Source organism: Mrakia frigida (genome assembly GCF_051309035.1).
Source record: "Mrakia frigida strain ATCC 22029 unplaced genomic scaffold BDY24scaffold_12, whole genome shotgun sequence".
Classification (NCBI taxonomy): Eukaryota; Fungi; Basidiomycota; class Tremellomycetes; order Cystofilobasidiales; family Mrakiaceae; genus Mrakia; species Mrakia frigida.
In genome coordinates, this window is record NW_027481269.1 from 271,198 (window position 1) to 298,406 (window position 27,209).

A 27,209-nucleotide genomic window follows, 5' to 3' on the forward strand; every position below is an offset into this window, starting at 1 on the left:
ACCCCAGCTCTCCCCTTCTTCCTTCTGAATCTGACGGATCATTCAATCGAGCCTCCTGGGTACCTTCGGAGTGAACACCCAGAAGAACAACATGGCTCCTAGGATGCCGACGATCTGAGGAAAGAAGAGAAAGCGAAACGAAGGTCAGACTCGACGATAGGAGGTTCACGACGGAGAAGAGCTCGTGAGAGAACTCACAACAGCAGGAACCACTTCGATTCTTACGGATTCAGAGAGAACGAGAGACGAAAGGTCAGCTCTCGAACCGGGAGGGGAGGAAGAGCGAGCGGGACGCGACTCACCCTCGTTTCGAAGCCAGAATTCCAGTGAGGAAGGGAAAAAGAGCCCCTCCTCCTTGAGATACACTGTAAAGACAAGTGCGCAGATGAGGATCGCAAGTCAGCGAAAAGAACATCCGAGGAAGGAAGAGAGACGACGAGAAAGACGAACCTCGCAACCCAACCGACCGCTCCCGAATGAAGATGACGAGGAAGCATCTTTGTGAGAGCTGAGATGACCATCGGGTACATGGGTCCCAGAACGAGACCGACGAATGCAACCGCCTTCAGAGGAGAAGAGGAGATCAGAAAAGCGAGTCAGTGAGAGGAAAGAGAGAAGGGAGAGTCGGAGTCGAGCGGGATGAAAGACTCACTATAGCGTTTCCGATGAGCGATGGCACGAACCAGATCACGCATTCGAGACCTAGCGCAGCCATGGTATAGATCAGGGTGACGATCTTTTCGCCTAGTCGTCGATTGAGAGGGACGAAGATCAAGCGTCCGAGGGTGAGACCGAGGAAGAATCCACTGGAGACGAGACCGCTCTGAGCACCACCATCTCTAGTCTTGACGAAGAAGGTGACGATGTAACCTGGGGAAACGATGGGACGTGAAAGTCAGCGAGGAAGGTTGCGAAAAGAGAGGAGGGACGAGGGGACGCGACTCACTTCCGACGGTGATTTCGAGTCCGCAGTAGAAGAACCTGAGAAAGCGAGAATCAGTGACGTTCGGAAAGGGAGGACAAAGGTCTGTCTCGGAAAATCAACTCACAGGAAAGCAGCGTAGATGTGGACGAGTCGGGTCGAGAGGATCTGCTTCATCTTCTGCTTCGAAGAGAGTTGCAACAAGGGCTCGGTTGAGTTGTCTTCGGCAACGGTCTCGACAGCAGGTAAGGGACCAAGTAGAGATTCCTCCGTCCTGAATCGGAACACGTAGATGAGAGTGCAGAGGTTCTGATGAGAAGGGTGGGGCAAGGTTGGTCAGCAGGGGGGCGGAGACGCGTCGAAAAGAATGAAGAGAGCTCACGATGAGAGAGAATCCGAGGGAAATCAAAAAATAGTACTGGAAGTTTGGCATCTGAGCGAACTGAGTTGAGACCAGAGGAGAAGCAAGCGCTCCAAATCCTGGAAGAGAGGAAGACGACGTCGAAGTTCAGGGACGCGTTCGAAAGCTCTGATTGGGTTCGACGAACCGAAAGCTGCATGAAGGAACGACATCTTGGAGATCCTGTAACGGGAAAAGCAGAGTTCGTCAAATACCTGAAAGGTTGAACAAGACGAAAGGACTGACATGTTGGGCAGCCTGGCAGTGAAAGATTGGGTTTGAGCGTCCTGACTCGACGACGAAGAGAAGGGTCAGCTTGACGCGTCTCTCCTTCCCAGTCGGATGAACCTCAGCTCACCTGGAATCCAAGTCCGACTCCGCTGATCACGTAAGAGAGACAGAGAACGGGAAAAGGTGGAGCAGAGCTCTGGATCGCGTAGGCGACGACTGGCCAACAAGCTCCGAAAGCGATGACCTGTGAAGAGAGAAGGAAAGTTCAGCTTGGACGACACTGAAGCTGATATTCAGTAGTCATCGCTCACTCGTCCGAACCTTGATCAGAAAGGGACAGAAGGAGCAGGAGTCAGCAAGCTGGAAGGGCGAGCAAGAGGAGGGAGGAGAAGGGAGGAGGGCTCACCCCAGTCTGTCATTCAACCAGACGTTGGTCATGCCCGCCAGCGAGAACCCAACGAAGCGACAGATGAAGATGCTTGATAAGGCGAGATAGCTGATCTGAAAGAAGCGAGCGGAAAAAATAAAGAGGTCTTTGCTGAGCTCGAACGAAATGGAAGGACGAGTCGTGAGCTCCGTCTCTCAGCCCTTCCTCGAACGCTGGCAAGAACTCACCTTGTAGTGCTCTCCCACAGCCAGAAGAAGGGGACCGATCGAGGAATCGTTCCAGCCTGCTAGAGCCATCGACAAGAAGACAGCTGCTAGCGCTCTACGTTCCTCAGCTCCCCCGAATTCCATGGTTGACCTTCCCTCTCCGTCGAAAGTGGCTCGTCTCGAAGGTCCTCCTTCTCCCAGAGGTCCCATCGCAAATCCTTCTTGAGTGCCAGAGTCGATATCACATCCTCTAGAGAAGAGGAGCTGTGGGACGATAGTGTCCTCGTCTCGATGGACGAACGTGGAGGTGGGCTGACGAGAGGACGATTTCGAGAAGGAGGAGGAGGAGGAGGAGGAGGGAGCAGGAGTTGAGCTCGAGGAAGCGGAAGAAGGGTGATGGATGACGAAGTGAGCTCCAGGAGGGGTGTAGGATGGAGGAGGAAAGGAAGGTATAGCTTCGAGGGAGGGCCGAGAAGAAGAAGCGGAAGCGAACGAAGGAGAGATCATGGCCGTTGGCTGATCGGAAGAAAAAGAAGAAAGAGAGAGCGGTGAGTTCGCCGAGATCAACCGGTGGTTATGTAACTCGCTTTTTTGAGTCCGAGGAGAAATATATATCGCATGAAGCTTTCCCTTCGAATGGAATCACGGCTAGGTTGAGTTGGCCGCGAGGAGGAAGAAACGAAACGGCTCCCCGACTCACTTCGAATCGCTCAACTCGCCCTCGGTTTCCGTCGCACCTTCGCCTCTTCTTATTCTGAGCAGAAAGGAGTATTCATCGGAGCAGTGAGGAGAAATCTGAGCTTGACGAGGTGAGAGAGCTGTTCTATCTAATTTCCTTCTCCTCCTCCCCATCCGAGTGCTCGAGCTCTCGACAACGACGACGACGCGTTTGGTTTTCGCTCCTCCTTCGCTTTCCGACTCTCCTCCACCACTCTCAAAGCAACGATTGTTTCTGAATCACTAGTCTCTAATGCTAGTCTACACGAATCTCTCGGCAAGAACGCTCCCTGCTCTCCGTCCATTTTATCAGACCTTCTTGGATCACATGCTCATTTAGAGATAGATATTGACTCAGCCTCGCCCGGTAAGAATGAGGAAGAGGAGGCGAGGAGAGGAAGGAACGCGAGGGAGATCACAATTCATCAATCCATCACTCCCTCCCACCGTCCAAAAGTCTTGAAGACCTACGACGCTAGCAGAATCGCTTCCAACTTAGAACAGTATTCAAAAGTTCGAAGGACGAAAACAGACTAGACCAAAAAGAAGGCGAAGCGGAAGGCTTGATTCCAAGGTCCCCAAAGCAAAAAGGGCAGGCAGCCACCTCCGAAGAGGAGGCTACCTTGATCCAGAAAATTTGCGCCTGAAGCCGCCGAAGCGACCACAACGATGAGTCCTCTCCTTGAGGACAATGTGTCGCCGTGCAATGAGGAGGGTCCCAACATGCTGACCAGGTTTATGACTCTGATGCAGCGGTACAAGGTAAGTATGAAAGGTAAACCGTCAAAAAGAGGTCGCTCGGACGGGCAAGTTGTCCGAGTAGTTGCTTCCACGCTGTCTTCATCCTAGTAGAATTCAACTTTGAGCGAAAGAACGAGCGAGATGGGCTGAAAAACACGTTTGGTCGGCGAAATTCGCAAGCGCGATGGAACCTCCTTTCGAGGGCCTCGAGGCTTCGGAAGGAGCATGGAAGAGAAAAGAGCCGAGTGAACTCCACCGTTCATTTCGGAACCAGGAGGAGCACGAGCCAAAGTGGACGACCACGTTCTCCTCTTTTTTTCGCGAGGGTTGGTAGCAGATTTATCCCAACAGACAGAGCTTGATCACGGTCTCGGTATGTTTACAGCCTCCGTACGATTTTCGCGAGAAGCTGGGCTCTGACTCGAGACGAGAGCTCAGCACGACCTTCCTTCCCTCTTCCTCCGTCGCTCTCTTCTCTTGCAGATTTTTTCAACGACACCACGACGAAGATCCAAAGCACAGACATCAAAGAAAGTCACAAACAGTCAAAAATAGAACTAGAGAAAACCCAAAGTCGTACGAACGAGCCACCGACGAGCTCTTCGCTCCTCCTCGACTTCCCCTCCCCTCCTTCCTCCCTCGTCCGAAAACACGATCTAGCGCGAAACGAAGACGAGGAGAAGGAAAGAGAAAAAAGGAAACTCCAAAAGAGAAAATACACCAACTAGAAGACATCGAGCCTCTAAGCAAAAATATATAACCCGAAGGGAGAGTTGTGCGAGAAAGGAAGAAGGGAGAACGCAAGGTCAACGAGAAGGAGGAGTCCAGAGTCGAAAAAGAAGAACCAGTCTTCTGCTTCGAGAACGAAACACACACCCCCGCCTTCTAACTGCTGCAGCAAAGTCTAGAAAGATAAAGAGAGATGGGGAAGGGGGTAGGTGGGTGTGAGAGCTAGCTCGAGGGGAAGTGGATGTGATTGGTGATGGATGGGGAGGTGGTGATGGAAAGAAAGAAAAAAACAACGTGGGGATGATGGAGAGCATGATAGATAAGAGAGCCATCGAGAGATAGGAGAGAGAAGAGAAGAGAAAAGGGAAAGGTCGTTGGCGGGCGTCGAGCCTGGCGTCGTCGTGGGTTGAGTGCCTGAAGGGAAAGGAAGGAACGAAGAGACTGCCGTCGAAAGGGGTTTTAGGCCTTGGGCTGGTAGTACTTGACGGAGGAGACCTATGGAAGAGGGTGAGGGAAGGAAGGAAGAGTCAGTAAAGGCGAGAGAAGTGGTCGAAGGACGAGAAGAAAAGAGGGAGAGATGAACGAACCTCCCAGTAGGCATCGACGAAAGCAGCTCCGTTGTTTCGGACGTAGGAATCACAGGTGGAGTATCCAGTCTTGGCGGCGCAAGAGGTGGTTTGTCCTGAGAAAGGGAGGAGGGAGAAGAACGAGTCAGCTCAAACTTCGAACGAACGAACGAAAGCAACGAGAGGCGAGGAGAGAAAGACTCACCAGCGTATCCAGAATCCTGCCAGGTGTTTCCAGCCCAATCTCCACAGAAAGTGGTGTCGAAGATGGCGAAGTTATCGGTGAAGAAGGTGTAAGGGTCGCACGAGGTGGAAGGGAAGTTGGCCTGAGGAGTTCCCCAAGTCGAAGGGAGAGGCTGGTTGGCGGTGATGTCGGCGGGGATGGCCTCTCGAGGGAAGAAGAAGATCGAGATACCGGTGCTGTCCCACTTCACTGAAAGAGGGAGAAAGAAAAGAAGGGAGGTCGGTCAGGTTCAGAGGGAAAGGAAGACGAAGAACGACGCGAAATCGAGACGAGGACGAACTAGCGTAAACTCCTCCACCGTTGGCGTTGAAATCAGGTCCGTAGTTGTTAGGGGTAGTGGATCGCATACCACATCCTTGGTTGCTGGTAGCGTACGAAGCACAGTTGTAGGAGTCGAAGTTTCCGGAGGTGAGGGTGGAGGAGGCTCCGAAGTCGGTAGGGATGGTGCAGCCGTCTCCAGTGTGAAGCGAGACCTACGAGAAAGAAAGAAGGCGAGAGTCAGCTGAGGAATCTCGAGGGAAGAGAAGGGAAGAAGAACGAGACGAGAACGAACCTGGTTCTGAGTGAATCCGTTGACTCCCTCGAGGATGTCGATCTCTCCTCCGTTAGGCCAGTTGGGGCCGTTCGCCCAGAAGGCAGGCCAGGTTCCGCATCCGACGGGCATGTGAACGGCGTCGAGAATGATCAGACCTCCGTTGAAGACGTACTTCGAGTGGATTCGAACCGACTTTCGTCCTCGGACGGAGTCTCCAATCTGAGGGGTTTGGTCGACGGCCATGATAGCGTTTCCCTCAGGGTTGATAGCGACGAGTCCCTCAGCCCACTAGAGAGAAAAAGAGGAAGAAGGGGAAGGAGGTCAGCTACGGGAACGGAAATAGAGCGAGGGAGGCGAAGGGAGGGAGAACGAACGGAGGTAGCAGCGTCCTGGTAGTCGACGGTTCCGTGAGTGGGATCATCGTAGTTCCAGAAGTCCCAGGAGTCGAAGAAGGTATCTCCGGACTGTTGAGAAGGAAGAGGTGAAAAACTGAAGTCAGCGAAAGGCAGGCGGAAGGGAACAGAGCTGCGAGAAAAGAGGGAAACTCACAGCCTCGAGGTCGAGCGCCCAAGGAGAATCGTAGTTCGTCGAAGCAGAAGTGGTAGCAGCGGCGGCGGCGGAGCTGGTAGGAGTGGCAGCAGCGGAGGAGGCGGAGCTGGTAGGAGTGGCAGCAGCGGAGGATCCAACGTAGGCGGAAGAGGAAGGTCGAACGGCAGCATCGATAACGACGGCGGTGGTGGTCGAGTTGGAGGAGGAGGAGTCGTCCGAATCCGACGAGCAGGTCGACCTCTTCTTCCTCGGGACGGATTTCTTCTCGAACTTCTTGAGATCCTGAGCGTAGACCTCGGCGGCGGTAGGTCCAGTGTACGAGGTAGCGGCGGAGGAAGCAGAGGCGGTGGCAGGGGCTCGTTTGGCGGCTCGATGTCCTCCTCGTTTTTGACCATGTCCAGCGGCGTCAACGACGACCGAGGTAGAGAGAAGGAGAGCGAGAGGCGCGAGGGTAGAGAGGAAGTGCATGGTTGTGGGTAGGGGGTTTAGAGTGGGTTTATAGGGGTGGTTTGGAAGTTGCTTGAGTGGGAGTTGTCTCGGTTGGGAAGATGGGAAGTGAAGTGAAGGGAAGGTGATCTGCTGTCGAAGCAAGAAGGGGCAATCGCTAGGATCGAAGGTAGGGTTGGAGGAGGGAAGGGGAAGGGGAAGGGTTGAAAGAGACAAGTAAGTGGAAGGGAGGGAGGATGTGGTTGGAGGGAGAGAAGAGAAAAGAGGAGGAAGAAGGTTGAAAGGCCAAGGGTCGGAAGCTGCGAATTTCGACGGAGTGGGCTTGCAAGCCATCTTTGTTGTCTCTTCTTTCTTTCTCTTCCTCTTCCATCCTCATTCGGGCGAATAGAGTGAAAAATGGCGCGGAAGGTTCTACGAGAATGACGCTCTCCACTCCCGAAGGAAGATGACGAGAAAACCTACAGGGGAACGAAGAAGGAGGAAGCAAACCTCAAGAACGAAACGCGGCTGATTTGTTTTCGACGAGGACTCCAGGAACCCTTCCTTGAACGATCGGTTCCTCATTCCCAGTCTGCAAACCAACTCTCTCTCTGCTCTTCCCTTTTCTCCTACTCGGTAGAAGTCGCTCAGCCAGCTTCAGCCTCGAGATTACCTCGTTTCGCTCCCAGCCCCTGAAAAGAAACAAAACAAAGGAGGGAGAGAGACGCGTCAAAGGGAAACGCTCTCCTTCCTCCCTCCCTCCCTGTTTGGGCTGGGCTTCCGCTTAGCTCGCCTTCCGATGGTCACCTCTCCGCCCTTTCCCCCGATTCTGTCGCCTCCCAAGTCCGAGTCAAGAAAAGATCGACGTGCTCTGCAATTTGTTGAGCGAAACTTCCACCCTTCCAAGCTCCCGCTCTTTGCGACCGTTGATCTCTTGCGCCGCGGTCTTCCTTCTCTCGTCTCTCGTTCTTTTTCCGGATGCGTTCTCGCAACCCCAGGGTGCGCTCGCAGCAGAGATAGAGGAGTTAGCTTCAGAACAGAAACATCATTTCGCGCTCTCGCAGCAACGGGGAAAGGAGCCGAGGATGAGAGAGTCGCGTTTACGAACAAAGGAAGGGAAGAACCAGAGAAAGCTCGAAGTGAAATACTGGGTCAAGGTGAGGGCTCATGCACATCCAAAGCTACATCCTCCTCATCGTCCTCAACTCCTCGAAGAACCAGCCTCATCCCGTCCTTCGCACAGACGACGCGTCTCCCTGTCCGACCCCAAGCTTCCTCCGTTTGCCGCTCGATCTCGAGCATGTGAGAGTCGAGATGGAAGATCGTTGAGAAGTGCTGAGAAACAAAAAGGAAACGACGAGTGGGTCAGGAAACGAGACGGGAAGAAAGAGGAGAAAGGAGCGACTCACGTTCAAAACGACCCGCTTCGCGTCGATGGATCTAGCGAAAGCACCAGCGACGTCGGGAGTGGAATGTCCTCTGGCTGCTGATTTCTCTCGAACCGATTCGAACGTTGCTGGATCCTTCTTTGAAGAAGAGGGTGTCGTCGTCGAAGGGAAAGGGAGGTGGGCGTTCGTGCACTCGTGAACCAGTCTGTTTCGCTCGACGCAAACAGCGAGAAACGCGTCAGAATCTTATCGAGCTCCTTTCCCGTCATACACGCCAGCAATTTAGCAAGAGGAATTAGCACTCACAGATCAACGCCCCTCGCCAACTCCCTCACACCACTCGCGTCGCTCGTGTCTCCCAGGATCGCCACCTTCGACCCCTTGTTCCACCCAGGATGCTCCAGTTTCTCTCCATTGGGAAGCTCGATAGGTTCGTGAGGTGATTTGAGGAGTTTGCCGAGGAGGGAGGGGTGGAGGTTGTGGATTTTAAGAGATTCGAGGTGGGAGGGAGGGAAGGTGCGAGGAGTGGGAGGGAAAGTGAGGATGTAGCCGAAGGAGCTTACTGCAGATGGACAACGAGGGTTTCTTAATCAGCTTCTAGTTCCGGAGAAGAGAGATAGGAAAGAGCGAAAGAGCTCACCTCGATGAGCGATCTCTCCAACGTCGACGACCCATCCGTTCGAAGAGCCCGCCTCCCGGAGGATGTCCCTCCAGAACCCATCGTCCCCTTGAGCGAGATCCCTTCCAGCCACCTCGTTCAGATGCATATCGTCTACCGAGCAAGAAGTAAGAGCCTCTCCTGGAAGAAGAAGCTCGTGGACGGCGTAGGTCGCTCCTAGTTGAGTCGAAGTGAGGCTGAGGGTTGTTCGAACGAGAGAGCGAAGGCCGGAGGGACCGTAGATGTTGATGGAGGGCTAAGATGAAGGATAAGGGTCAGTGCGAGAGCGTTGTACAGTCGCTGGAGCGTGCCGACTGACCTTTGGCGAAGGATTTCGAGCCTTGAAGCGAGCGAGAAGAACAGGAGTGTTGGCGACTCCAGAGAGGACGCTACCGAGGAGAGGAACGAGACCCAGGACGTGGTCGGCTGAGGCGAAGCAGGATCAAAATTTAGTACAGGCATGGAGGTTAGAGTGAGGGGATGCCGCTGAGCTCACCATGAAGATGAGTGATGAAGACGGTGTCGAGGTTCTTGGTCTTGAAGGAGAAGAGCTGAAGCTGACGGAAAGTCCCTTCCGCACAATCCACCACTGTTCGAACCGAAAGAATGGCATGAGCTTCGATCTTGAGGATAGATACGACAGAGAGGACTCACAGCATGCTCTTCCTTCTCTTGAAACGGCCAAAGAGCTACAGTTTCTCGTCCGAGATGGCCCTCCTCCGCTCGAGGTGCCCAAGAAGGTGAGCTCGACGTCTTTCCTCTGCGATGCGAGGGAAACGAAAGCAAGAGCGAGCGTCAATCTTTCTGGAGGACATTTCACGAGGAAGAAGGATGTACTGACCATGAGTTGATCGTATGAAAGTGAAGAAAAGTTTCCTAGGTCGTCATGGTCAGAGGAAATCGAGGAGAAGGACGCGTTCTCCTTTCCCAAACTCAACTTCAGCTTCGCCGACTCAGTCCTCTCCTTCTCCCAACCCACTATGTCCTCAATCTTCAACCTGTGAGCGATCTGATCCTCTTAGTCGCCTACTGGACCTCGTAGCTGATCCTTCTTCGCTCGATATCTTCTTTCAGCTCGAATCGAACAAGAAGTGAGCCCTCCCTTCAGCTCAACACAAGACCCCTCTTCTGACCTCTTTTCCCTCTTTGCTCTCCTTCTTTCTCTCAGCTTTCAAACCCAAGCAGGCGCCCTCAGGGACGAAGCAGTACCAGCTCAAAAAGTTTGCTGAATCGACTCTCGTTCGTCCTCGTTCCTTCTTCAGCTCGCACGAGAGAACATGGAGGGAGGGAAGGGAAGGGAGGTCCAAGCTGGCGAGCTCGTCCTCCTCGAAAGCTGACTCTGACCTCTGTCGCTTTTGCTACAGGGATCTGGGAACCTGAGAGCAGCTGTCAAGCTGCCAGAAGGAGAGGATGAGAACGAGTGGATAGCAGTGCATGGTCAGTCCCTCGAGGAGAACGAGATGGGTCGTGAGCTCGAGCTCAGGGAGGAGAGGGGCGGAGAGCTCGTGTTGTTTTCTTTCGGTAGCACAAGCTGATCCGAGTCTTCATCCTCTGGCTGCATCGATATACAGTCGTCGACTTCTTCAACCACGTCAACATGCTGTATGGAACCATCACCGAGTTTTGCACTCCCGAGACGGTTCGTCCCTCCCCTTCGCTGCACCCTCCTCCTCTCCCTCGACCTTCGACAGCTCCATTCCAGCTTCCCGCCGCCTTCTCCGCTCAACAAGCCACATCTGAGCTAACACATTGCTCTCATGTTGCCCTTCCCAGTGCCAAATCATGTCAGCAGGTCCACGGTTCGTCCTCTCTCGCTCTTGCCTTCACCCAACAACTCCCTCCCTCCTCTCCTCCTGGAGCTCACTCTCTCCCTTCTTCGGCCTCGATCTCAGGTACGAGTTCCTTTTCGAGGACGGATCAACCTACAAGAAACCTACAGCTCTCTCAGCACCTCAATACGTCGACGCTCTCATGACTTGGGTTCAGGGATTGTTGGACGACGAGGAGGTTTTCCCTGCTAGGATCGGTCAGTCCAGCTTCCTCGGCTCCCATTTCAGCCTCTTTTCGCTCGTACTATGCTAGCAGCTCAGTGCTCAGCTCGAAGGAGCTGGTCTGCTCGATCACTTTGCTCTCACGTCGTTGCCAACCTCAACTTCGAGCTGACCTCGCTTCCTTTCCCTTCGTCGATTCAACAGGTACTCCCTTCCCCAAGAACTTCCGTCAAACATGCCAGACTGTGCTGAGGAGGCTGTTCAGGATATACGGCCACATCTACGCCAGTCACTTCGATCAGATCTGTGCTTTGGGAATCGAGGGTGAGTCTCGTCGTCTCTTTTACCTCGGTCGTTCGGTTTTGAGAGGGATGGTTCCTTGGAACCCAATCGAGGGTCATCTTTGCGACGAGAGTGTAGCGTGGGAGGATTGGGCGTTGGGTCACTGGTTGGGAGGGTCTCGCGGGAAGGAGAGGAAGAGTTTCGATCTGAGACGCGTCGCCTTTGTTCGAACACCAAGCTGACTTCGATTCTCTCTTCGTCGCTCTTTCTTCGCTTGTCCAGCTCATCTCAACACCAACTACCGACACTTCCTTCTCTTTGTCACCGAGGTACGTTTGCGCCACCTTGACCTTTCCGCTCACTGGCTCTGCCATCTCTCTCGAACACCTTTCGACCCTCCCTCCCTCGTCCCTCCCTCTCTCCCCTCAACCCATCCCCCAAACTGACATCCCCCTTCTTCATCCTCCGCTTTTATACAGTTCCAACTCGTCGACAAGAAGGAGCTTCTTCCTCTGGCCGAATTCAACGACGCGATCCTTCAGGAGAGTCCCAACAAGCCGACCACCCGCGTTTAGCCCTTCGCCCCTGCTTTCTTCCCATCCCTCCGTTCGACCCAGCCTCCCGCTCAGCCGGAGTAGTTCCTCTTCTTTGCTTTCGTTTCGCCCTGCCTTCTGCTTCGTTCCCCTCTTCGTCTCTTCGTTTCGCTCTTCATCCGTCCCTTCACCCATTTTCAGCCCTCCTCTTGATACCTTATACCTCTTTGCTCTTTCGTTTATATTCATCTGCTTACGGCCGGTCTCGCACGTATACACGACGGTTCTGACTTCGCACGTTCGGCGCTCTGCTCCAGACACGTCCTGAGACCTCCGGCTCTTTCTTTCCCTGTACGACCCACGGCTCGAAAAGCAAAGCAGAGCAGAATTATCGTAAGGTAAAACGAACCGAAACAAGTCGTAGAGTAAAATATCAACCTCGTCCTCCCCGCTCTAAAACTGACCCTCCCTCGTCGTCGTCGTCGTCGTCGTCGTCGTCGTTCGTTCTCTCTCCCTCTCCCCACCACCGTTTTCTCCAGCAGCAGCGGCCGGCGGCATCACCCCCTCAGGTCTCCTCTCCCTTCTAGGCGGTCTCGGCGGGGGTACTCCTCCACTTGTAGGTCTCGCTGCTCCCTCAGGCGTCGACGTGGGAGGAAGCGACGTTGTTGGAGGCTGAGCCGGTAAGGAGGAGGGAAGTTTGGGCGTATCCTGCTGCTGAGGAACTTGAGGAGTTCGGTAGGCTTCGAGGATGGGTGTGGTGGTTGGGATTCGAGACGAAGAGGAGGAGGAAGAGGAGGTGGAAGTGGGTTGGTTGAAAGCGAAGGAGGAGGAAGGGAAGCGTGGGTCGGAGAGGAGGGAGCGGAGGAGGAAGGTGAGGTCGAGGCCTATGTCGTAGAGAAGCTGGGAGAGAGGTCGCAAAGAGAGAAGGGATGGGAGTCGGTGTCAGACGGGGGGGGTGAGAAGGGATGGGAGAGAGAAATGAGGACACGAACCTTCTTCGACTGAATCCTCGTTGCCTCCAGAGCCTCCTCCACGACGGAGGGATCGACGTCCGAGCCGTAGACTTGTCGTCGGAACATGCCTGCGAAAATTTCGATCTGTTCTTTGGCCCAAGTGACGAGACCTACATCGTCAAAGCGCAAAGAAAGGATGGAAACAGACGCGTCAGTTCGTCGTTCCCGTTCCCTCTGTCTCTTCTCCCATCCTCAACCCAACCCAAGCCCGTCCCCCTAGAAACTCCATCAGAACTCACCACTAGCCATCCCACTCTCCTTGAACGCAGGCAGGTACCAATCGCTCGTATGCTTCACCCCCATGAAGCTGACCACCGCCAACTCGTTCACATAGAGACTGATGTCCCCCTCGAACTTGATCGTCCTCACCCTCTTCCTCAACACCTCGCTCCTCGCTTTGAGGAAAGTGGTCTGAGCGAGATCGGGTTGGTCGAGCCGGTAGAAGAGGGAGACAAGGTGGGCGAGGGAGTGCTTTCGGAGGGTGGGCGAGGAGAGTTCGTAGCAGAGCGAGGCGAGAAGGGAGGTTTGGAGAGGGAGAAGTTTCTGACGGAGAAGGAGAGCGGTTGGAGGGTCGGAGAGGAGGAGGGGTTGGAGGCGGGTTTTGGCTGGGAGAGAGGAGCGAAGGGAGGAGGAGAGTCAGCGAAGGTTCGATCTCGAAAAGACGCGTCGAAAACCCACCTTTCTCGACCAAAGAAACCGACTCATTCCAGTCCCTGATAGCAACTGAGACAGCCAACTCGTCACCAAAGTCGTCGATCCACCTGAGGTTCCTTCCCTGAGCGTCTCCTCCCATTCCTCCTGCTCCTCCAACTCCTCCTCCCGACATGACTCCTCCGAACCCTCCCAGGTCAACGAACGAGCTCCTCGACCCAGGCATGTTGTTGAATCCTCCTGGACCTCCTCCTGATGGCATCGGTGGAGGTGCTGAGAGTCCTGCGGGGACCTACGCCATGACGAGGAAAGGGCAAGGAAAAAGAGGAGTCAGCTTCGACTGAGAAGAAAACGAGCGAGAGACGCGCTGGACTCACCTCCCCTTGCCACATCGATCGTCTCCTTTCCTGTTCCTTCTCAATCTGGTTCCTCTTCTTGTTCGCCAGAGCCTCGGCGACCTGCCTGAAGCTGGCGAGGAGAGCTCTCTTGTCCTCGTTGCGTTCGGTTCGGAAGATGGACGTTTCCTTGCCTCGACGGATCTTGACGGCGTTGGTGAGGTCTGTTGCATCAGAAATAACACGAAGGGGAAAGTCGAAGGAAGGGGAGAGTCAGCGGAGGAATCACGGAGAAAGGATTTAGGTCGGTCGACGAGGGAACGAGGTGAGTCGAAAGACGCGTCCCGCTCTCGTTCGAACAGGCAGAGGAAGACTCACCTCCCGAATCCTTAGCATCCACCACCGTCACTTCCGTCAGCACCCAGCACCTCTCCGCCACCAACGTCCCTCCTCCTCCACTCCCACTCCCGCCCTCCTCCCCTCCGTTCTTCCCACTCCTCGAACTAACACTCCCGTTCCTACTCGCCCCACCTCCCCCCTCCCCACCCTCTTCTCCACCTCCACCTCCTCCTCGCCCACTAATGCTTCCACCAAGCCTATTCTTCCTAATACTCGCCACAAGCACCAGATCATCCAGCACGAAAATCCTCACGGGCCCTTTGACCTTGTACGTCGCAGGATTGAGTTCGACGAAGGTGGAGGCTTCGGCGACGACGTGGCGGCCTGGGATGAGAGGTACGAATTTTTGAGAGCCTGAGACGGAGGACCAGAGGGTTGTGATCTGGGTGCGGTAGAGGGTTTGGAGGTCGAGGATGGAGGAACGGCGGGAGGCGGAGGAGGTGGAGTGGGAGAGGGAGGAGGAGTCGGGTTTGCGAGCTTAGGGAGAAGAAGGAGGAGAAAAATATCAGCTTTGGGAGTCTGAAGAGTTGTGGCAGTGAAGGGTCGAAGGGATGGACGCGTTTCGAGGACTCGAACAGAGGAGATACGAAGCGAATCCAACTCACCTCCAAGACTCGGATCCTCCAACCCAACCAACGCTTCCGGAACTCCCTTCCACTCTCCCAGCAGATCCTTCAGCTCCAGCATGTCGTTCTCGAGGGTAGCGATCTCCTTCGAAATAACGACGAACTCGGCGTAGCTGATTCAACAAAGAAAGAAGTGAGACGCGTCAGTTTCGACGAACGCAACAACAACCCGAGCGAGCCGAGAAGGACGAACTTTTTGAACACATTGCGTTGGAGCTGCAGCGAACAGCCCAAGGAGAGGTTAGCTTGACGTCTCGAGAGGACAAGGAAAAGAAAAAGAGACGAGGGAAGGAAGACGAGACGTACATCCGTCGAAGTAGCAGCCTTGCTCGCCTCCAACGCAGCCGCGAAAGCCTTGATCTCCTCGTTCGTCGCTCCTGCCAACTTGGTCTTGATGTCTAAGTTTACCCGTACCCAAGTTCAAGGCTCAGCTTCGACCCTCACAGCAGCGAAACGAGCGAAGTGAGAGCGGGCTCACAAGCCTCGGGATCGTAGCCCTCCTTCCCCAACACACCCATATCCAGCGTCCCAGGATCCTTCCTCACGATCGCTCCACTCGCACCGTCCTTCCTCTCGCTGCTGTACTCTCCTTCTCTCCAGGGCTGTTGCTGCTGCTGCTGTTGCTGCTGAGAACCCACGGCTGATGGACGACGTCGACCGCCTGCGAGACCTGCTGGAAGGGAGGGAACGGCTGGAGCTGACGCAGAGGGGACGTCGTCGTTGTATCGCATGGAAAGTCGTTTCTTGATCTTGTCCGATACGATACGAGATTTACGATCTATAGAAGCAGGAAGAAGGAGGGAGGGAGGGAGTGAGCTTCGAAGGAGGGGAGGGAAGGAAGAGTCCGAGCTCATTCATCTCTGCGTTTCTCGTTCTCGTTCGATGAGGAAAGCAGGGCGCGCACCTTTAGGTTGTTTCCCATCCGGTAAGGGAACTGCTAGAGAGCTCTTCCTCAGCTTGGAAGAGGAAGGTTGGGCTGGAGCTGCTGCTGAAGGACGACGAGTTCGAAGGGAAGCGACGACGGCGGGGAGGGAGGAGGAGCCTTGACTGGGACCTCCTCCTGAGGGTTGACGGGACATCCTAACGAGGAGAGATTCAGGAAAGGGAAAGAGAGAGAGACAAAGGGGATATATGCGCGCTGTTGGGATGAATTTGACTGTTGTGATGGTTTGAAAACGAAAGAGGAAGGAGGTCGAGCTCTAGTCTCTCGTTTCGAGGTCCCTCCCAACGCTCACTTACTCGACCATGCTCCACCCCTCCCCGTTCTCGCCCGAAGAACTCGCTCTCTCGCTCTCTGAGGACATCAACCAAGGTCTCATCAACTCGTTCTCCCTCCAATGCATGCCTCAGGGAGAAACAGCCGACGACGCGAGAGCGTCCCTCACCTTGCTCGAAGGGACAGAGGTTGACATCAGGTTGACCGTTAGAGGGTTTGAGGTGGGATTTTTCTCCTTTTCTAGCATCTCGACTAGCTCTCTGGCTGCATTATAGCATCTTTCTCTCAATCGAGCTGACACTCGCTCGTCCTTCGTTCTCCAAAGGTCCTCCCTCCCGCCTCGACTGACGGACCATCTCCTCCTCCTTCGATCCTGCACGAAACCCTGTCCAACCTCCTCTCTTCCATCTCGCCTCTCTACGCTGAGAAATGGAACCAAACCCTCTTCAGCAAACTCCTCGACGTGCAGAAGAACCAGGAGGATCATCAGGGGATTATGGCTTAGACGAACAACTCAAGGGTGAGCTTCGACTTCAATCGACTCTCCCTCCTCCACCTCTTCTCCTTCAGCCCTCCCCTTTCTAGGCTCGTCTTCGTCGCGTCGTTGAGCACCCTTCTTGTTGAGCTGATTCTACGATGGCTCGTTTTTCGCTCACTCAAGTTTTTTTCGACATCACACTTTCTCGCCGGCGCCCAGGTTGAACGAAGCCCAGGGAAGGACGTCGAGCTTCTTGACTCTTCGCCCTCCCCATCTCTTTCCCCCTCAACCATGTAGCATTTTCCCTTCCCCAACCTCTTTATGTAGCCCTTAGCTTTAGCCCTTTCTCATCTTCTTCTCTCAACTATATCATATGCTCGCCATTCTTTCCTCAGCCCTCTCTTTCGCGTTCCTTCGTCGCTTTGATTCCAATCACCTCCCTCCCCACTCTCTATGGACTCTATGGACTCTACGGCGCGCCCTTCCACCTCCTCAGCTCCACCCCACCTTCCTTCAACACCCTCGCGCTCTCCTCGTCCATGGCGTACGCGAGGTTGTACACGACCTCCTTCACTCCCGACTGGACGATCTTGACGGCGCAGGGGAGGCAAGGGCAGCTGAAGCGGAGCGAGGGTGTGAGAGGTAGGGAGCCGAGTAGAGAGGAGCGGGAGGGGAGAATGGATGAAGAAGGACGAACGAGGTGATCAGTCTGGGTGGGAGGATGGACGACGAACGATGGAAAGAGAAGGAGGAAAGGAGAAGTTGGAGACGAACGTGTTGCAGTAGAGCGTAGCGGTGAGACCTACTCGCTCCCGACCTGCTTCGAGGAGGGCGTTCTCTTCGGCGTGGAGGCAGACGCAGAGGTTCACTGGATGGAAAGAGAGGGAAAGGAAAGGGAAGGGAGGGAAAGAAAGACGCGTCGAGACGAGAGTCAGTTTGTCGTTTTTGGACTCTCTTCCGTTCGCTCCTCAACTCCTCCCAGCCAGCTACCGCACGAGATCTACACCCTCGAGTCCTCCTGATCGTCCTCCTCGGATCTAACGCCGAAACGGGGAACTGAGAAAGAAAGAGATCGTCGAAAGACTCACATCCTCCTCCCCTCGCCTCTCCTCGATTACATCTCCCGCAACCCCCCTCGTTGCAGTTCCTCATCCCTCTCGGCGTTCCGTTGTAACCCGTCGAGACGATCCGTTTCTCTCGAACGAGGATGGCTCCGACGCGTCGTTTCATGCAGTTTGAACGCAGGGAGGCTAGGGAGGCGAGGGTCTGCGAAAGGAACGACGACGAGGGGAAGGAAGAAGAGGAACGGTCGATCAGCACGGAGAAGATCTCGATGAGAGTAGTTCAACTCGTAAGGGATGTGAAATAAAAAGCGAAAGAGAGGGTCACAGAGACGAAGGAAAGGAAAGGCCGACGAGGTCTGACTCGAGCCTCAAAACTCACCATAAAGTAGTTATCCCACGACGGCCGAACCCTCTCCGTGTTCTCCAAGTTCAGATCCTCCAGGTGCCCATATAGATCCTCGAGCGACGTAAAATTGTTGACAATCCTGAGGTTGGCGAGAGCGAAGAGGTCGTGGAGGGCTGTCGGAGGAGATGGAGAGGCAGGCTGAGGAGAGGCTGAGAGGTCGATGGAGAGGGTTGAGAGAGCCCTGGAGGGTGGAGAGGGTGGTCCGTCGACTCCTGAACTGGACTCTTGGAGGGTGGTGGAAGAAAGAAGGACGGGAGGTGGTAGAGAGGAGGTGGGAGACGGCGAAGGGAGGACCGAGGACGAGGAGGAAGGAGGGTTGTAGAGGAGGGAGTCGTGATTGGCGAGGAAGGATTGGAAGGACTGCAGCGAGGTGGGAGAGAGGGTTGGATCTCGAAGGAGAGCACTGGAGGGTGTATACAGTGTGTAGAGGCGTGAGCGCAGGCTCGAAGGGAGGAGCAGGGAGGGGAGGTCGAACGAACCGATCCCATCTAACGAGCGCTCCTGCCTCAACTCCTACGAGAAGGAAGAACGGTCGCTTCAAGAACTCTTCCAGATCGTCCGTCGTCTGTAGATCCGTAGTAACGAGATTAGTCCTCCATGATTTGGTAGCGTTGTTGAGGAGGGAGAGCGCGGAAGGGAAGGCCAGAGGAGGGGAGGAAGGAGAGGTTGAGCTCGAGGCGATGGGTTGATCGTCCTATATATCACAGTAGAAGAGAAAAGAAGAAGGTCAGCGAGTGTACACGAGGTGCAGTATATCGTATAGTAGCAAAGCTAAACTGACCTGAGACTCCTCTGCTGACTGGAAGAAGGAGGAAGCGAAGAGGAGGGAAGGAAGGAAAGTTGAGCTTCGTTCGTCTTTTTCCTCCCTGGGCAAAGAGAAGGAAGGAAAGGACTTACCTGATCTATCGAAACTCGAGTGAAGTCCTTGTTCTTGACGAGCCAGTCTGCGATGGCATCCTTGCCAGAAAGAGGGAGTCCTACGAGAGCGATGAACATGGTTGAGGGTAGGCTCGAAGACGCTGGAGGAACGAAACGAAACGCGTCGCGTTAAAAAGCAGCACGTCGAGATCGTTCGAAGCCCGGTTTTCTTTCGTCAAGATTTGATGGTAGAGAGCTGGTAGTGAATCTGAAAGCAGACAAGGGTGAGATCCAGGCTTGAATGCGAAGCCCCCCAGGGGGAAGTTTGCCCTCTCCAGTCGCGACGTGTCTCCTCATCGACATCTCTTGCCGTTTTCCCTGTCCTTCGTCTGCGCTCTTGTACATCTACATCTAGACACAGCACCCTCTCAGTACAGTGGATTAGTCCAACCATGTCCCATCTCCCCTACCAAACCCCAAAACAAGAGCCGAATCATCTCAACCCAACCTCCCTCCGCCGCCTTCCCTACTTTTCGCGCGTCCATCTCAACGCCATACGCTCGGATCCATCGAAAGCCTTTATATCATTTCGTACGAAATAAACCCAAACAAGAAGAATATCAACAAAAGAACGAGAACAGCCAGAGTGTTCGAGCTGAAACAACCGCGAGTTCAGCCCAACCCCCTCCATCCGGCGACCCTGCTTCCCTCTCCTCCTCCTCTTCCCTCTCTCCACCAAGCGACTCCCCATTCAGACAGACGACATGCACCTACGTAGCCACGAATCGACGATGACTGAAGCCGGAGCGAAATCTGTGGAGTGGGGAGGAGAGGATCGATCAAACAGAGGATTCAGCCCACCTCAACGAACTCCCTTCCTTCTCTCGACTATACTCCCTCTCCCTCTCGAACCGAACACCGAAGATGCGTCGAATACCAAGGAGCGTAGAGCGGGAATGCCGTTGGACTGGCGAAGGGCGAGGGGAGTGGTGCTGAGGTGCTTTGGCGATGGTCGAGGTCGAGGGAAGGAGACGTCGAAGAGAGAAGAGGAGGGTCGACGAGTAGGACTCTTGAGAAGGCGAAGGGCGTTGTGAAACGACGGAGTAAGAGTGTGAGTCTTCTTTCCGAGTCTCGAGATAGAGAGAAGGTCGCAGGCGATGTGCGAGGAGCAGGGCGACAGTCGAGGAGGAAGGAGGGGTGCTGACGGATCCGGCGAGAGGGAGGGCTGAAGGTTGGGTTGAGCTTGGGAGCAGAGGAAGACGGCGAGGAGGTCTGCAGGAACCAAAAGACCGAGAGGAAGAAGGTAAGATTCCTCATCCCAACCATCAAACTGCCCGAGTCGTGATTGCAGGAGAGACGCCGGGAGCGAGACAAGGAAGGGAACGACGCCAGAGCTCACCATCTTTTCCTCCCTTCTTCTCCTCACTCCTGCAGCACTATCGACCCTTTTCCAAGACCTCTCCCCGGATGGAAACACTCTTACAGTAGACCCAAGCTCGCAACAACATCCTCAACTCTAAACCAACACATCTACATCGCCTCGACCGCCCTCCCTCCTCTCGAGCTCAGATTCCAAAACGCTTCCCGACCCTCCTGCGAAGCGAGACCGTTCTGGTCTTCTTTTTGGGAGGATTATGTCGAGACGAGATTGAAGAGAGGGATGTTGGGAGCGGAGCTGGCTGGTTGTTGATGTGGAGTCGGAGATGGGAGGGAAGTGGGGAGGGAGCGGAGGGCGTCGAGCTCGGGAGTAGGACGGAAAGTGAGCTCAGTGGGTCGAGTGAGGAGTCAGAATCGAGTCGAGAAGGGAGGGAGGTGGAGGAGAGGTTGAGATGCAGGTAATGCTTGGATGGCAGCGACATGGGAGACGAAGAGTGAAGGGAAGGAGGTCGAGGTGAGGAGAGGCCGAGAGGCGGCCTGACCGAGGAGGTATCAGCTTGTGAGTCTTCGTCTCCACTTCAAGGATATAGAAGGGCAAGGAGAGATTTGACTTACCATAAGCACTTCGTTGTAACCTCAGGAGTTTACATCTGCGAGAAGGAGGTCGACTGTGGGAGGAAGGAGGAGGGAGGGAGAGCTCATTCCCGAGGTCCGTCCGTTGGAAGTCGCCCAGAGCGAAGAAAATGATAGACTTTAGTAAGTCGACTTCACAAGATCTCTCCATGTCGCCTCAAGATGCTTTACTGACCTTCAACATTGTCTTCAGATCGATGAAAGACGAGAACGAGCTCTCGATGCCGCCTCCCTTCCTCGCGTCCTCCCTCCCTTCCCTCCCCTCCCTCTTCATCGCCACTTTCCTCCTCGATCTTTGGCCGATTCCAACCCAAATTTGAATCTCAGAGAGAGGAGAAGAAGAAGAGTAGATTGATGGAGAGAAGGAGGATTTGGGGACGGTGGGAATTTTGTGGGATGGTCGTTGAGGGAGAAACGAACTCGTGACGACGGATCGAACGAGCCCATCCCTCCCTTCCCTCCCTCTTCCCTCCTACCTCCTTCCTTCTCTCACTCCACCACAACCTACGGATCTTCCTTCTCTTTTCGAGATCGAACACCCTCCCTCTCGTCGACTCTTCACCTCCCTCTCACCTCGTTCTCCCTGGGCCATGTCCTCCTCTCCTCACCACGCGCCGGCTCTCGTTCGCATCCAAGCTCCTCCTCCTCCTTCCTCTCAACAAGACGCTCCCTCCTCCATCACCCACATTCCTATGAATACACCGATGGCCAAACGAGTCGCTCCTCTCCCTCCTCAGACGGAAGGCTTCCTCTCTCCCAAGGTAAGTCCTCGCGTTTCCGCTCTCTCGCCTTCCCTCTTCAGCTCGAGTAACCGGAGGAGGACTGCTTCTCGATATCGAGCTCACTCTTCTTCCTCTTCCTCCATCTTCGCTCAATCTCACTACCTAAGCTGGCCTGCCTTAGGACTGCTCCCGCTAGAGACGGCTCTGTCGTTTACAACCCTTACCAGGTGAGTTCGACTCCTCCTCTGAGTCCCTCCGTTCTTCCTTCTCTCCTCATCTCTGACCGCCTTCCTTCTGCTCTGCAGGACTTTCCTCGATTCCTTCAGGGTCTTGCGAGTCTCGTACGTCTTCCCCTTCCATATTCTTGCTTCGCTCTATCTCCTAGAACTCGAGCTCACTCTTTCCCTCTCTCCGTCCTCCTCTCAGCACACTGGGACTCCTGGTCCTTTCGATCTCCAGCCTCATCATCGCCGAAGCCTGGTGGACTGGTACCACGGCAACATGGATATCCTCAGGAAGGCCAACGTCTGCCGACGAGTGAGTTGGACGCGTCATTTGCTTTGCGTCGGGGAGAAGAGAAGGAAGAGGCGTCAAACGAACGAACAACAACGACCTGACCTGTCCTCTTTCTTTCTCGTTCTCCAGGACTCCTCCGGTCGAGTTTCGATCAACGAGAAGATCTGGGACCGACTCCACCCCCAGCAGCAGCCCTTCGTTATCTACCTCGGGGAGCTCCTTCGACACGAGGCTGTCGTGGCGGTCCGACAGGCGAACGCTTCCATCGTCGCTGCTTCTTCTCGACTTCAGCACGTCGCGGTTCCCACGACTCCCCGAATCGGGCAGCAGCAGGTATTTGCCCACTCTCGACTCCCCGTTCAAGCTCAAGTCCAAGCTCAAGCTTCAGCTCAAGGACTCATCCCTGCCTCTGGAGGAGGACCCTCGGCGGCGTCGTCGCCGGTCGTCGACTCCAAGGTCGAGGTCGCACTCGCTGCTACTCCCTGCCAGGTCGTACGTCTGCTCTTTTATCTTTTCTCGGAGGACTTCAGAGCTGACCAGATCGCTTCTCTCTCCTTCTGCGAACAGGGAGCCTCCTCGTCCAACCCTCTCTTCAACACTCCTCCCACCGGAGCCGCTACCCTCTCCAAAGCCTGGACCCACGCCACCGTCCTCCTCTACTCTCTCACCACTCCTTCCAAGGCTCAGCAGGGTTACGCTCCCAACCTCCCAGCTCAGGTTTGTTCTCCTTTCTTCCTCTTTCATCGTCGAGCTCGTCGCTGACTCGTCTTCCTTTTCTTCTTCTTGTTTCTCCAGCGAAACCGAGGAGTCTACTCGACTCCCGACTCAAACGCTCACCTCACTCGACGATCCTCCCCTTACACCTATCGAGCCACTCCCTACATGTTCATGGGTTACGTCAGGAACTACCCTTCGTACCATTGAGCCAACCTCAGCCTCTCCCTCCCCTCTCCCTTCCCACTCTCCTTTCTTCTTCACGTCTTTTCTTATTCTTCACATCACTACGACACACATGACTTTTAACTGTTACTTTATCTTCGCTTAATGCCCTTATCGTCTTGTATCTTCGTTCCTTCATCGTCTTATCATCCACCGAATCTCCACCACCGCCCGTCGCCATCATCTCCTCCCGTCTCGTCTTGCTTGTACCCTTCGCTCTTTTTATACTTTTGGTTTTGACTTATCTTGCTTGTGTGTTTTACTGTTTTACTCTCTATTGTTGTTTCTTCACTGTCCGTCTGGATGATTGTTCGTTGAACGAAGACGGGACGCGGCGAAGCGACGTCGAGTTCTTTGAAGGAGGTGAGGATTCGATCTCGGGAGAAGAGAGGAGCTTGTTCGATGACGGAGGAGAAGGTGAGAGTTACAGATCTGATGTGGTGGAGCGAGAGGTAGGGATCTAGGTGGGAGAGATGGGAGGAGGGAATCTTTGAAACGACGCGGGCAGGGGCACGAGCGAGGGAAGAAAGAGGGAAGGTCAGCGTTTCGGTGTGAGGAATTCCATGTAATTGAAGAATGAGAGGGAAGCTTACTCGAGAATGGAACAGCAAAGCCTTCTTCCTGAACCCTGTGATCTCGATATGGTCGTAGAGGATCGGGGAGGAGAGCTCGAGGAAGGCGAGCGCGCGAAACGAGGGACGTTTGGGAAAGCGTTGATGGATCGCAGAAACGAAGGATTGCATGCTTCAACTCGAGGGGCAGAAAGGGAGGAGAGGGAGAAGAGGTTGTCATCCTCTGGATCGAGTTTGGGTTTGAAGGCTTGGAGGGGAGATGCTGACGGTTTGGGGGAGGGATGAACGAAGGTCGAGCTCATTTCTCATCCTCTCCCTCTCCTTCCCTTCACCGTGACCTTCCTCGGCAACCCTTTCTACAGCCCACATCTTCTTCTTCATCGTCACTCAGAAGATCGAACTCTCTTCCATACTAGCGCTCTATCAGTACCCAAAACATACTCCCCTCCTTCTGGGAATCAATCCAAGATGGACCTTCCTTCTCTCGCCCTTCCTCCCTCCTCCCTTCCCCTTCCTTCTCCTTCATCATCTTCTCTCGCTTCTCTCCGAGCTCCCATGCTACCCACCTCGTCTACTCGTCTTCCTCGACTCCCTCTCGAAGTGCAACATGAGATCCTCAAACTCTGCGATCAAGCTTCGCTCGCCCAAACCTCGCGCGTCTCGCTCGCCTTCCTTCAACTCTCCGGACCTCTTCTCTATCGAGATATCGTCGTACGAGGAGTCGAGAACCTCACGAAACTCCGTAGATCGAAGGTGAATCACCCCTCTCTCTCATGTATCGATGACCAAAGGAGGGAGTGCTGATCTAGCTTTTGCCTCACAGAACGTCCTCCGTCACCTCCGACCCTTCCTCTCCCTCCTCGCCCAACGAACCAACTCCTTCACCTACATTCCCCTCGGAACCGGGAACCGCAACAGGCCCTTCTCCTCTCACGACGCTCGTCTGGTTCCCAAAACCACTGCTTGGCCAATCGATCTTCTCGTTCTCGACCTCACTCACTCGCCCAACAACGTCCAATCTCTCCAAGGTCTCCTTGCGTCCTTCAATCCCGTCCACTGCATCATCGAAGGCCCTCGCTCTCCCTTAGCCTGGGGGTTCTTTCGATCCGTCGACTTGGACGGAACGGATGCGTGGTCGAGACTCAAGAGCCTCAGGTTCAACAGGGCTCAGCCCAACATCGACTTGTGCAACTACTTGGTCGTCAGGGAGAGGAGGGAGCCCTTGGATTTGGTGTATGAGATTTATCCTCTCCAGAGTAATCTAGGGGGAGTGCTGGAGGGGTTGAGGTTGGAGTTGGGGGATGAGAGGGTGGGAGGAGGGAAGATTGGGAAGGTGCAGGTTTGGGTGGAGAGGGAGGAAGAGGTGAAGATTGCGAGGGAGAGGTTGGGGGGTGGCAGGATCAAGGGGAGGGTGCTTGAGGTTGGGGTCGGAAGGTGAGCTTGATGGTAGATTTTATGAGCAGCGACGGAATCGCTCAGATCTGGGACCTCCTTCGGTTGCTACATAGCTGTTCACGTCCTTGTGAGCGTTGTTGTGTCTCGTTAGGTCGCCTCCGTATCGGTCGAGTCTACGTTATTGTATCCCTACATCATCTCATCGCACATCCCTGGCCGTTCTCGTTCAGCTTCGTTCGTGGGAAGTCGGTCGCGTCGTGACCGTTCTCCCTCGTCGATTTCACATTCTTTCCTTTCGACGGGTTCTAGATTAAACCGCTTCGGAGAGCTCTACTTTGAGTAGCTACTTCATTCTATACCCTATCCAATAAGAGAAAGGGAGCTGTGGTGAAGTGACCGACGCGATGCGTCGCAGTTGCTGAAGCGAGACGAACCCGTCTCCTCTCTCCCCTTCCCCCTCAATCTTCCGCTTGGAAAAAGGAGGCGGTGGAAGATGAAACGCGTAGGAGGGAAATGGAGGTGGAGGGAGGCTTCCAGCAACCAGGAACACGCTCGAGAATCGGCGGCCTCCCCACTTTTGAACCGTCGGAGGCCTCCATCTCATCCTCCTCTGTGCAAATCTATGAGTCTCGCTTGCCCTCTCCTTTGTTATTCTACCATCAACCACCATCTACTCTCAACACCTTCCTTCCCACGCCCTCAATCAATCAGACGACTCGAACCAGCGCCAGTCGCGTCCTTCGTCCTTTTCCACCTTCGTTCCCTCTTCGCCTCCTCTCCTCTCCTTCGAAACTCCCTTTCATCATGACAACCCACTTTAAAGCCTTCTCCCTGCCAGTGCTTCTCGCTCTCCTCGCCCTGCTCCCTTCAACTCTGGCCGCAGACGCAGACGTCCCTCTCAACGACGACGGGACTCCGAAACGAAACATTCTCGGCTTCATCCCCTCCATCCCCCTCGCCGTTATCACCGCTGGGGTCTACTTAGTCATAGCGCTGTGTCTCGTCGCAAGGTGGTTCCCCTACAGGCTTGGAATGATGTGGTGGTTGGTGAGTTTCGGATTCTCTTTTCGAGCGGGAACGCAAAATAATCGATCTTCGTCCTCCTCTCTTCCGCGCTTTCGTTCTGCTCAGATCGGAGGATGTATCGCCTATGCAGGTGGGATGGCTTTGAGAGTGAAGATTCACGATGATCCTGTGAGACCGATTTTTCGCGAAAGAGTTCGAAAGTCGCGGCTGATTTGTTTTGGTCTTTCTTCTCGGCGGCCTCTTAGTACACGCTTGGCCTATACATCGCCTCCACCCTGCTCGTACTTCTATCCCCCGTTTTCTTCATTCTCGTTGACTATGTGAGCAGGCTTGCTTTCTTCGTTGTTCTCTGGTCCCGTTCTGACTTCGTTCGAACCGCTTTCTTTCCAAGATGCTCTTCAGTCGTCTCGTTGCTGCAATGGAGATGGAGCGTCACCTTTTCATGTGAGCACGAGCCTCTTCCCTTGATTTCCTCGAATTCGCTTTCGGTCGGGTCGTAACAAGCTGACTCTCGCCCCCATCTTTTTTTTCGTTGTTGCCTTTTTTGAACCCAGTCGAGCTCGCTGGGTCAGCAAGATCTTCGTGATCTCCGACTGTGTGACTTTCTTCCTTCAAATCTCTGGAGGAGGTATGGGGGCTAGCGAATCGATGGCTCAAGTGAGTAGTGCTCCCATGTCGGGTGAACTTCGACGACGCGCCTGCTGATCTTCCCCCCCCCATTCGTCTCTTCAGCTGGGAACGAACATCAGTCTGGTCGGCATCATAGCTCAGCTCGCATCCTTCGTCATCTTCATCGTTCTCGTTCTTCACTTCGGATGGAGTGAGTCTCCACAAACAATAAAACTGAACGGGAATCCAAACTGACCTCGACGCGTTTCCCTTCCTTCCTTTCAGAGATCCAAAGGCACGAGCCCGCGATCTGGAATTCCAATGGAGCAGGAAACACCGAGTGGAAGAGACTCTACTACGCTCTGCTTTGGACGTGCATTGGTTACCTTGTTCGTTCTTTCCTTCTGTCTCTGTCGCGTCGCACGATTCTGACGTCGTCTCTTACTCGACCGCTTCCAGATCCGGTCTGTCTTCCGATCCATCGAACTGTCCCAGGGACACGACGGATACCTTCACACTCACGAGAACTGGCTCTACGGTCTTGATTCCCTCCCTCTTGCGGCCGCCATGGTCGTTTTCATCCCAAGTCAGTCGCGTCTCTTTGGTTTCTTTCCTTCGTCGTCCCCAGCATCTCTCGTTTGCCTCTGTTCGAACCTCTTCAGACTGAAGCTGACTCTCGACTTCTCTCGTTTGTTCTTTGGACATCAGTCTACCCTGGACAGTACATCGGGGATCGAGCGATCAAAAATATGGGAAAGGGAGGAAGCCTGCCCATCGCCTACTCGGAGAACATCGCCTTCGTGGATCGTCGACGAGGAGAGAGGTACTAAATGCTCATACTCGTCTTGATCGCTCAGCTCTTCTTCTT

The 27,209-nt window shown here is 54.5% G+C and overlaps 10 protein-coding genes across 10 annotated transcripts; 5 read left to right on the forward strand and 5 right to left on the reverse strand.

Moving 5' to 3' along the window:
• Positions 1-42: 42 nt before the first annotated feature.
• Positions 43-2,291, reverse strand: BDY24DRAFT_369810 (MFS transporter; the record flags this gene model as incomplete). The annotated part of the gene is made up of 14 exons (XM_076638076.1): positions 43-114; positions 199-220; positions 303-365; positions 451-563; positions 653-870; positions 947-981; positions 1,050-1,231; positions 1,305-1,402; positions 1,471-1,505; positions 1,569-1,609; positions 1,681-1,797; positions 1,865-1,874; positions 1,960-2,054; positions 2,169-2,291. 14 exons carry the CDS (start codon positions 2,289-2,291, stop codon positions 43-45), a joined length of 1,224 nt encoding a protein of 407 aa, XP_076497423.1.
• Positions 2,292-4,793: 2,502 nt separating this feature from the next.
• On the reverse strand, positions 4,794-6,696 carry BDY24DRAFT_414474 (glycoside hydrolase family 16 protein; the record flags this gene model as incomplete). Its single annotated transcript, XM_076643317.1, has 7 exons — positions 4,794-4,829; positions 4,922-5,016; positions 5,106-5,333; positions 5,425-5,617; positions 5,698-5,967; positions 6,054-6,143; positions 6,229-6,696. The coding sequence occupies 7 exons, from the start codon at positions 6,694-6,696 to the stop codon at positions 4,794-4,796; spliced, it is 1,380 nt and encodes a 459-aa protein (XP_076497424.1).
• A 1,105-nt stretch (positions 6,697-7,801) lies between these two features.
• On the reverse strand, positions 7,802-9,587 carry BDY24DRAFT_386353 (beta-lactamase-like protein). Its single transcript, XM_076640091.1, has 8 exons — positions 9,542-9,587; positions 9,355-9,460; positions 9,197-9,289; positions 9,020-9,126; positions 8,683-8,956; positions 8,349-8,604; positions 8,064-8,247; positions 7,802-7,989 (listed from the first exon to the last, which is right to left on the reverse strand). The coding sequence occupies exons 1-8, from the start codon at positions 9,542-9,544 to the stop codon at positions 7,807-7,809; spliced, it is 1,206 nt and encodes a 401-aa protein (XP_076497425.1). The 5' UTR covers positions 9,545-9,587; the 3' UTR covers positions 7,802-7,806.
• A 93-nt stretch (positions 9,588-9,680) lies between these two features.
• BDY24DRAFT_386354 (Mob1/phocein family protein) lies at positions 9,681-11,800 on the forward strand (the record flags this gene model as incomplete). Its single annotated transcript, XM_076640092.1, has 10 exons — positions 9,681-9,700; positions 9,775-9,791; positions 9,869-9,939; positions 10,065-10,137; positions 10,272-10,339; positions 10,474-10,499; positions 10,593-10,726; positions 10,896-11,015; positions 11,256-11,302; positions 11,453-11,800. 10 exons carry the CDS (start codon positions 9,681-9,683, stop codon positions 11,546-11,548), a joined length of 672 nt encoding a protein of 223 aa, XP_076497426.1. The 3' UTR covers positions 11,549-11,800.
• Positions 11,801-11,959: 159 nt separating this feature from the next.
• On the reverse strand, positions 11,960-15,609 carry EXO84 (exocyst subunit EXO84; the record flags this gene model as incomplete). Its single annotated transcript, XM_076643318.1, has 11 exons — positions 11,960-12,406; positions 12,499-12,629; positions 12,759-13,124; positions 13,198-13,462; positions 13,548-13,729; positions 13,884-14,381; positions 14,510-14,643; positions 14,724-14,746; positions 14,837-14,928; positions 15,009-15,308; positions 15,435-15,609. 11 exons carry the CDS (start codon positions 15,607-15,609, stop codon positions 11,960-11,962), a joined length of 2,613 nt encoding a protein of 870 aa, XP_076497427.1.
• Positions 15,610-15,775: 166 nt separating this feature from the next.
• Positions 15,776-16,331, forward strand: BDY24DRAFT_414478 (uncharacterized protein; the record flags this gene model as incomplete). Its single annotated transcript, XM_076643319.1, has 3 exons — positions 15,776-15,952; positions 16,072-16,209; positions 16,317-16,331. 3 exons carry the CDS (start codon positions 15,776-15,778, stop codon positions 16,329-16,331), a joined length of 330 nt encoding a protein of 109 aa, XP_076497428.1.
• A 102-nt stretch (positions 16,332-16,433) lies between these two features.
• DCD1 (deoxycytidine monophosphate deaminase) lies at positions 16,434-18,690 on the reverse strand (the record flags this gene model as incomplete). Its single annotated transcript, XM_076644009.1, has 6 exons — positions 16,434-16,841; positions 16,999-17,092; positions 17,313-17,490; positions 17,668-17,832; positions 18,170-18,388; positions 18,592-18,690. The coding sequence occupies 6 exons, from the start codon at positions 18,688-18,690 to the stop codon at positions 16,694-16,696; spliced, it is 903 nt and encodes a 300-aa protein (XP_076497429.1). The 3' UTR covers positions 16,434-16,693.
• Positions 18,691-20,899: 2,209 nt separating this feature from the next.
• On the forward strand, positions 20,900-22,805 carry BDY24DRAFT_33863 (uncharacterized protein). The gene is made up of 6 exons (XM_076637340.1): positions 20,900-21,323; positions 21,452-21,625; positions 21,711-21,821; positions 21,930-22,292; positions 22,368-22,517; positions 22,596-22,805. Exons 1-6 carry the CDS (start codon positions 21,153-21,155, stop codon positions 22,722-22,724), a joined length of 1,098 nt encoding a protein of 365 aa, XP_076497430.1. The 5' UTR covers positions 20,900-21,152; the 3' UTR covers positions 22,725-22,805.
• Positions 22,806-23,589: 784 nt separating this feature from the next.
• On the forward strand, positions 23,590-24,914 carry BDY24DRAFT_440718 (uncharacterized protein). Its single transcript, XM_076644548.1, has 2 exons — positions 23,590-24,064; positions 24,135-24,914. Exons 1-2 carry the CDS (start codon positions 23,780-23,782, stop codon positions 24,747-24,749), a joined length of 900 nt encoding a protein of 299 aa, XP_076497431.1. The 5' UTR covers positions 23,590-23,779; the 3' UTR covers positions 24,750-24,914.
• A 596-nt stretch (positions 24,915-25,510) lies between these two features.
• BDY24DRAFT_414482 (RTA1 domain-containing protein) lies at positions 25,511-27,171 on the forward strand (the record flags this gene model as incomplete). Its single annotated transcript, XM_076643320.1, has 9 exons — positions 25,511-25,753; positions 25,838-25,900; positions 25,978-26,052; positions 26,124-26,176; positions 26,287-26,389; positions 26,465-26,552; positions 26,627-26,730; positions 26,801-26,927; positions 27,050-27,171. 9 exons carry the CDS (start codon positions 25,511-25,513, stop codon positions 27,169-27,171), a joined length of 978 nt encoding a protein of 325 aa, XP_076497432.1.
• Between the last annotated feature and the right edge of the window lie 38 nt (positions 27,172-27,209).